Here is a 9,306-nt window from a genome sequence, read left to right on the forward strand (position 1 = left end):
AAGAGCAGGAGTAGGTCATTTGGCCCCTCGAGCCTGCTCCGCCATTCAATGAGATCATGGCTGATCTAATCTTAGCCTCATCTCCACTTCCCTACCCGCTCCTCATAACCCTTCACTCCCTTATCGTTCAAAAATCTGTCAATCTCCACCTTAAATATATTCAATGACCCAGCCTCCACAGCTCTCCGGGGAAGAGAATTCCAAAGATTCACAACCCTCTGAGAAGAAATTCCTCCTCATTTCTGATTTAAAAGGGTGCTCCCTTATTCTGAAATTATGCCCCCTAGTTCTAGATTCCCCCACGAGGGGAAACATCCTCTCTGCATCTACCCTGTCAAGCCCCTTCAGAATCTTATATGTTTCAATAAGATCCCCTCTCATTCTTCTAAACTCCAATGAATATCGGCCCAACCTTTCTTCATAACACAACCCCTCCATCTCCGGAATCAACCTCGTGAACCTTCCCTGAACTGCCTCCTATGCAAATATATCCTTCCTTAAATAAGGAGACCAAAACTGTACTTTTATAATCCATTCCCTTTGCAATAAAGGCCAACATTCCATTTGCCTTCCTAATTAATTGCTGTACCTGCATGCTAACCTTTTGTGATTCATGTACAAGGACCCCCAGATGCCTCTGTACCTCGGCATTTTGTAATCTCTCCTCATTTAAATAATAATTTGCTTTTTTATTCCTACCTTGCATTTTCCCACATTAAACTCCATTTGCCAGATTTTTGCCCACTCACTTAGAAACATAGAAACATAGAAGATAGGAGCAGGAGTAGGCCATTTGGCCCTTCGAGCCTGCTCCGCCATTCAACGAGATCATGGCTGATCATCCAAACCCTAGCACCCGGTCCCTACACCGACAGCCATCCCACACAAGCCCTATCCCCGTAACCCCACGTATTTAATCCCCCCCTAACACTAAGGGCCAATTTTTGTCATGGCCAATCAACCTAACCCGCACATCTTTGGACTGTGGGAGGAAACCGGAGCACCCGGGAGGAAACCCACGCAAACACGAGGAGAATGTGCAAACTCCACACATACAGTCACCCGAGGCCGGATTTGAACCCAGGTCCCTGGCGCTGTGAGGCAACAGTGCTAACCACTATGCCACCGTGCTGCCCTTAGCCTATCTATATCCCTTTGGAGATTCTTTGCTTCCTCCACACAATTTGCTTTCCCACCTATCTTTGTATCATCAGCAAATTTGGCTACATTACACTCGGTCCCTTCATCCAAGTCATTAATATAGATTGTAAATAGTTGTCTTGAATAGGCGCTAATCACCAGGAGCAGGGGAGCTGAGTCATCGCTTGTAAATTGGGTGAGGCTCCTAGTGTGTAAAAGTAAACCTTTCTACAGAGCACAGAGCAAGATTAAACGGAGTGGACTCTAACAAAGTGCTTTGGAAATTTGGAAAGAATAGGAATTGGGGGAAGGAGTTGTTGCTTTTTGCCTACACTACTTGTAGTGGTTTGTGTTACAGGTAGATATTTAATTTCAGTACCCTTAACTTAATCTAGATCAAGTAAGTAGTCAGGAAACTACACTGTACACTAAGTTACTTAAATACAAATTTAATTAAATAAAACTAGGCTATATAGGGACGGCAGTGCAGGCGGTGTGCCACCACTGTAGCATGTGGGAGTTTGTGGAGAACATTGTGATCCCGGACAACCACATTTCCGGTAAGTGCCTGCATCTTGAGGAACTTCAACTTAAGAGTTTTTGAGCTGGAGTCTGAGGTGCATGAGGGATGGGGCGAGTTACCTGGACACTTTGATCCAGGAGGTAGTGGTATACATCTGGTTAGTGGTCAGGGACAGGAGGGTGTGACTGCAACTCAGGCAGGTAAGGGGACCCCAGGTGCAGTGCTGGAGGAGCCTCAGCCTTTGCCCTTGTCCAACAGGTATGAGGTTCTTGCTGCCTGTGTGGATGAGGGAAAAACCTGCAAGATGGATGAACAGGCTGACCATGGCACCATGGTGCAGGAGGCCATTCAAGTGGGGGGAGTGAAAGGGAATTTAGTTGCTGTAGGGGACAGTATAGATAGGGGGAGAGATACTGTTCTCTGCAGCCGTGACCGAGAGTTCCGAAAGTTGTTTTGCCTGCCTGGTGCCAGGGTTAAAGACATCTCCTCGTGGCTGGAGAAGAACTTGGAGCGGGAGGGGGAGGATCCAGTTGTCGTGGTCCACGCAGGAACCAACGACATAGGTAGAATTAGGAATGAGGTTCTGCTGAAGGAGTTTGAGGAGCTAGGATCCAAATTAAAAAGCAGAACCTCAAAGGTAATAATCTCTGGATTGTTACCTGAGCCACGCGCAAATTGGCATAGGGACAAACAGATCAGAGTTAAATGCGTGGCTCAAAGCATGGTGTGGGAGGAAGGCGTTTTGATTCATGGGGCACTGGCACCAGTACTGGGGAAAGAGGGAACTGTTCCGTTGGGAAGGGCGACACTTAAACTGGGCTGGGACCAGTGTCCTGGCAAACCGAATAACTAGGGCAGTACACAGGACTTTAAACTAATGATGGGGGGGTGGGAGGATTCAGGAAAGAGTAAATTTAAAAGCAGCGAGAGAAATGGCAAGGCTCTAGGCCAGAGTAGAGTTTGGGGTAAAAATAAGCAGAGTGGGTCAGGAAGGACCAGAGAGTGTAACAAAGGTCATAGGGCATCAGTGACTGAGGTGACATCAGGGAAAAAGAGAAATAAGTCAAAGCTAAAGGCACGATATCTGAATGCACGAAGCATTCGCAACAAAAAAGATGACTTAATAGCGCATACAGTACCAGGCAAGAGTGAATCATTCCCTTTTACTGCTAATGCAAGTACAGCACGGGTTAGATGTAGAGTAAAGCTCCAGCTACCCAGTCCCAACAATGACACCCAGGGCAGGTGAAGCTCTGTACTGACCCCATCCACAGTGCCCGGTTAGTGCTGTATGTGGGATCTTGCTCTGCGGGATCTTGGCGTGCGCGCAGTGAAGCTGCTCGGGGCCGGGAATGGGAATGGGAATCACTCTCTCAGGTTATCTGGGGACAGTGCAGTCGGAGCCTCCCCCTGACCCGGCCCCGTGAGAGACCGGCTCTGCAGCTCGGAGCCCGGTTGCTGCCTTCGCTTTAATTTTGGTCATTGACAGCTGGCGCCATCACCAATTAGGAGCTCGCATAAAGGGGCACAACCAATAAAACTAACAAACAAAAATTAAAGGAAACATAAAGTAAATCAAAATAAAATGATACCTGGACATCAAGGGTTAAATTACGAGCAGAGATTACACAAATTAGGGTTGTATTCCCTGGAATTTAGAAGGTTAAGGGGTGATCTGATCGAAGTTTTCAAGATATTAAGGGGAACAGATAGGGTGGATGGAGAGAAACTATTTCCGCTGGTTGGGGAGTCTAGAACTAGGGGCCATAGTCTAAAAATTAGAGCCAGACCTTTCAGGAGTGAAATTAGGAAACACTCCTACACACAAAGGGTGGTAGAAGTTTGGAAATCACTTGCGCAAAAGGCAATTGATGCTAGATCAATTGTTCATTTTAAATTGGAGATTGATAGCTTTTTGTTAACCAAAGGTATTAAAGGATATGGACACCATGTGCTCCCTCTGCAAAGACACCCGGCAGTGAATGTAATCGCGGAGGAGAGGTGGGCAGTCAGGCCGAACGACCCCTCCCGGGACTGGTTAAGGACCAGCTTGGCTTGGCCCAGGAGCAGCCCCACCAGGAGGGCCTCCGCCCGCACCAGGTGCCCAAAGACCAGGAGTGGGGGAACTGAAGCGCAGAGAGACTGAGGAGCAGCTCCTCAAATCGGGGAAGAGGGACTGAACCCGCTCACACTCTGTTTACATGGAACACGGACTGCGCCGACCCCCGGGCACTGACCCCCGGGCACCGAACCCTGGGCACTGACCCCCCCCCCCCCCGGGCACTGACCCCCAGGCACCGACCCCGGACACTGAACCCCCCCCGGGGCACTGACCCCCGGGCACTGAACCCCAGGCACCGAAACCCCCGCCGGGCACTGAACCCCGGGCACCGAACCCGGACACTGAACCCCCCCCCCCCGGGTCACTGACCCCCATGCACCAACCCCGGACACTGAACCACCCCCCCCCCCGGGGCACTGACCCCCGGGCACTGAACCACCCCCTGGGGCATTGACCCCCAGGCATCGGCCCTCCCCCCACAGGGCACCGACCCCCCAGGCACTGAACCCTGGGCACCGAACCCCCCCCGCCCCAGGCACTGACCCCATGACACTGACCCCCACCAACGGGGCACTGACCCCCGGGCACCGACCCCGGACACTGAACCTCCCCCCGGGCACCGACCCCGGACACTGAACCCTCCCCTCCCCCGGCACTGAACCTCGGCCACCGAACCCCCTGGGCACTGACCCCCGAGCACTGACCCCCGGGCACCAACCCCCCCCCCCCCCCCCACAGGGCACTGAACGCTGGGCACCGACCCCGGACACTGAACCCCCCCGGGGACTGACCCCCGGGCACCGAACCCGGACACTGAACCACCCCCCGGGGCATTGACCCCTGGGCATCGGCCCTCCCCCCCCCCCCAGGGCACTGAACCACGGGCACCGACCCCCCAGGCACTGAACCCTGGGCACCGAACCCCCCCCGGGGCACTGACCCCCGGGCACCGACCCCAGGCACTGACCCCCGGGCACTGACCCTCCCCCCGGGGCACTGACCACCGGGCACCGAACTCCCCCCCCACCCCCCGGGGCACTGACCCCCGGGCACTGACCCCCGGGCACCAACCACCAGGCACTGACCCCGGGCACTGACCCTCCCCCCCGGGCACTGACCCCGGACACTGAACCCCCCCCCCCCGCGGGGCACTGACTCCCAGGCACCCCCCCTCCCCCGGCACTGAACCCCGGGCACCAACCCCCCCCCCCCCCGGGCAGTGAACGCTGGGCACCGACCCCGGACACTGAACGCCCCCCGGGGACTGACCCCCGGGCACCGAACCCGGGCACTGAACCACCCCCCGGGGCATTGACCCCTGGGCATCGGCCCTCCCCCCCCCCCCCCCCCCCCCAAGGGCACTGAACCACGGGCACCGACCCCCCAGGCACTGAACCCTGGGCACCGAACCCCCCCCCGGGGCACTGACCCCAGGCACTGACCCCCGGGCACTGACCCTCCCCTCGGGGCGCTGACCCCCGGGCACTGACCCTCCCCCCAGGGCGCTGACCCCCGGGCACTGACCCTCCCCCCAGGGCACCGAACCCCTGGCACCGAACCCCCCCCGGGCACTGACCCCCGGGCACCGATTACCCCCCGGGCACTGACCCCCGGGCACTGAACCTCCCCCCGGGGCACTGACCCCGGGGCACCGACCCCCGGGCACCGAACTCCCCCCCCACCGGGGCACTGGCCCCCGGGCACTGACCCCCGGACACCAACCACCAGGCACTGACCACCAGGCACTGACCCTCCCCCCCGGGGCACTGACCCCGGACACTGACCCTCCACCCCGGGCACCGACCCAGGGCACTGACCCCCGGCACTATGCCCCACCCCCGGTTGCTATGTCCCCCCACCCCCCGGCCTACCTGTCGGGCCTCGAGATCCAGTTTGAGGCCGCGGGCCCGCAGCGCCGCCCGGAGTTCGGACACATCCACCCGGCCGTCACGGTTGGTGTCCAGGCCGCGGAACAGCTCGGCGTAGCGGGAGGCCTCGGGCTCGGGCTCGGGCTGAGGCTGGAGAGGCGGCATCGCCGGGTCCGGGAGAGAGAGACTGTAGGAACACAGAGAGTGTGGGAGAGGGACAGAGAGTGTGTGAAAAACCAGGAACCGGGATACCGGGAGGGGCAGGAAATGCAGAGAGAGTGGGCGGGACAGAGAGAGAAAGAGGGACAGAGAGAGTGAGACTGTGGGAAACAGAGAGTGTGGGAGAGGGAGAGAGACTGTGTGAAAAACCAGGAACCGGGATACCGGGAGGGGCAGGAAATGCAGGGAGAGAGAGTGGGCGGGACAGAGAGAGAGAGAGCGAGAGACAGAGAGAGTGACACAGAGAGATTATAAACTGGCAGACTACCTCACGACCATCAGAGACACAAAACAGAGACAGACCCTCACCAGGTACAGACTAAGCGACCACCAACTGGAAATTGAAAAAGGCAGATACAAGAAATCCTGGCAGCCTAGAGAGAATAGAATATGCGATCAATGTCTGGCCGGCGAGGTTGAAACAGAAATGCATTTCCTCCTAAAATGCGAAAAATTCAACACATCAAGAAACATATTATTCAACAAGCTAAGCCAAACAACCCCAGATTTCAAGGAATTGGATGACCTGTCAAAATTGAGATTAGTCCTGGGAGAAGGAGACAGACCATACCTTGGGGCCAAATATGTAACAACATGTCACAACCTGAGGACTGTTTAAAAGTAAGACTGTTTAAAATTAATATTGTTAAAAGTAATATTGTATGTACCCAACAAATGTCAAACCGATTGACACCTACAGAATGTTGGAAAACTGTACCTTTTTGCTATGTAAGCTTTGGCAATATGGTTCTCTGTAAACTTTCATGCCAATAAAGCATTTGAATTGGAATTGGAATTGGAGAGAGACATCAGGGACCCAAAATAAATTTCACACTAGGAACAACCAAAATTGAACAAACCACTAACTACACATACTTGGGCTTAAAAATCAGTTCTACGGGAAATTTCAAACTGGCTGTGAATGAACTGGCTCTGAAAGAGAATGCAAGAAGGGCTTTCTATGCCATTAAAAGATCAATCCAAATAGAAATCCCAATTAGCATTTGGCTCAAAATTTTCAAATCAGTAATTGAACCAATTGCACTCTACGGCAGTGAGGTGTGGGGACCGCTAACACAACAAGAATTTGCAAAATGGGACAAACACCCAATTGAGATCCTACATGCAGAATTCTGTAAAAGTATCCTCCGGACTCAAAGGAAAACCATAAACAATGCATGCAGGGCAGAACTAGGCCAATATCCATTAATAATCACTATCCAAAAAAGAGCCACCAAATTTTGGAAACACCTAGAAATGAGCAACCCCCAATGCTATCATTACGAAGCCCTGAAATGCCAAGAGAGGACCATAAAGAAGAATACCCTCAGTCAACTAGTCCTGGGACTCAGTGAAGTAACTACTAACAATAACCAGCCCCAGGACAGTGACAGCGTAACACAAAGAATTCGACCCAACACAATCGTCGCTAAGCAAAAGGAAAAATATCTGTCATATTGGGCAGAAACAACAAAAACCCAAAGCAAACTCAATTGCTACTTGGCCCTAAACAGACAATACAACATGGCTGATTACCTGACCATGGTAAAGGATAGCAAACTGAGAAAAACTTTGACAATGTACAGACTTAGTGAACATAACCTGGCGATCGAAAAAGGTAGACACAGACAGACCCGGCTACCAAGAGAGGACAGGATATGCTCTCACTGCAGTCAGGGAGTGGTGGAGACAGAGATGCACTTCCTCACAGCTTGTAGAAAATATCAGGGCATAAGGGAGAATTTCTACCCAAAATTCACAAAAATATGCCCGGAATTCAGAAATTTGAATGACAACCAAAAACTCCCATACCTACTAGGGGAAGGGAGAAATTGCATAACACTAGCGGCACACTATGTTACAGCTTGCCATAAACAGAGGGACAACCAGTAAATATAAGAAAAGAGTATATATAAATTATATGAAAGTATATATTTATACACTCAGGGATATGTCTGTTTATACACTGTACGGATAGATCTGTATTTTTGTGAACAAACATGAATGTTTTCCGATGCTTTGGCAACATAAGATGTAACTTGTCATGCCAATAAAGCGATTTGAATTGAATTGAATTGAGAGAGACTGTGGGAAAAACCAGGAACTGGGATGGGCAGGAAATGGAGAGAGTGGGCGGGACAGAGAGAGAGAGAGAGAGAGAGAGAGAGTGACAGAGAGAGAGAGCGAGAGAGTGACACAGAGAGAGAGACAGAGACTGTGGGAAAAACCAGGAACTGGGATACTGGGAGAGGCAGGAAATGCAGAGAGAGTGGGCGGGACAGAGAGAGAGAAAGAGAGAGGGACAGAGAGAGAGAGAGAGAGAGAGCGAGAGAGAGAGACAGAGAGAGAGAGACAGAGAGAGAGAAACCAGACATACAGATGGGCCCCAGACAGTGGAGATAAATTCATCACAGCACTAAATTCACCTGATCTCACAAGTAAAATTTCAAAATTTAAAGAAAATCTATATGAGATCACCAGAGATGGTGTAAACACGGCCATAGAGGATATAAATATGATCTTCCATGAGGCAGCTGTAAAAGCCGACCTCGTGAAACAGAAGAGGAAGCATCACAAAAGACAAAATAAAAATATGAAATGGTTTGACCACGAATGCAAAAATGCCAGAAAAGACCTGAGAAAAATATCAAACCAAAAGCATCGGCAACCAAACAATCCGGACCTACGTACTAGATACAATGAAACCCTCAAAAGATATAAACACACCATTAGGAACAAAACACAAAACTATACCCACAAAATACTCGAAGAAATTGAAAACTCCACCAATCCAAAACAATTCTGGGAAATGTGGAATAACCTGAGTACAACACAATTGCAAGCATTACCAATCCAAGATGGCGACATCTGGAGAACACATTTTGAAAACCTCTACAAAGACATCCCAAAAAACAAAACAAACCCAAGTCAACATCAGGTCACAGAAAAACTCCACACATTAGAAGCAACAATTAAAGACAACCAAAACCCTCTAGACTCCCCAATCACATGGAAAGAACTGGCCACAAAAACAAAATCTCTCCACCTAAAGAAAGCCTGTGGCCCAGACAACATCAAAAATGAAATGCTAAAGTTCAGCAATATGGAGATGCAGGGTGCGATACTCAAACTATTCAACATCATATTACGCTCAGGCTGTTTTCCCGATATCTGGTGCCAAGGACTAATCTCCCCCATATATAAAAGTGGAAACAAATCAGACCCAAATAACTACCGCGGCATCTGTGTCAACAGTTGTCTAGGGAAGTTATTCTGCAGTATTCTAAATAGTAGATTACTTGATTTTCTTAACAAACATAATATCCTCAGAAAAAACCAAATAGGCTTTCTTCCAAAACACCGCACCGCCGACCATATCTATACCCTTCACACCCTCATTGAAAAACATAAACACCAAACAAAAAATGGGAAAATATTCGCCTGTTTCATCGACTTCAAGAAAGCCTTTGACTCTATATGGCACGAAGGGCTCT

General features: G+C 51.1%; 1 protein-coding gene across 1 annotated transcript in view; it reads right to left on the reverse strand.

Annotated features, from left to right (window-relative positions):
* The window catches only part of LOC147122435 (mitochondrial adenyl nucleotide antiporter SLC25A24-A-like), a 72,203-nt gene extending 66,194 nt beyond the window's left edge, over window positions 1–6,009 (reverse strand). Inside the window, exon 1 of the mRNA XM_085983593.1 lies at window positions 5,597–6,009. Within this exon, the coding sequence (XP_085839719.1) occupies window positions 5,597–5,758 (162 nt within the window). The 5' untranslated portion in view covers window positions 5,759–6,009. The remainder of the gene's footprint in view (window positions 1–5,596) is intronic.
* Window positions 6,010–9,306: the final 3,297 nt, after the last annotated feature.

This window comes from Somniosus microcephalus, chromosome 3, assembly GCF_052327205.1.
Source record: "Somniosus microcephalus isolate GS21.2 chromosome 3, FLI_Smic_1.0, whole genome shotgun sequence".
Classification (NCBI taxonomy): domain Eukaryota; kingdom Metazoa; phylum Chordata; class Chondrichthyes; order Squaliformes; family Somniosidae; genus Somniosus; species Somniosus microcephalus.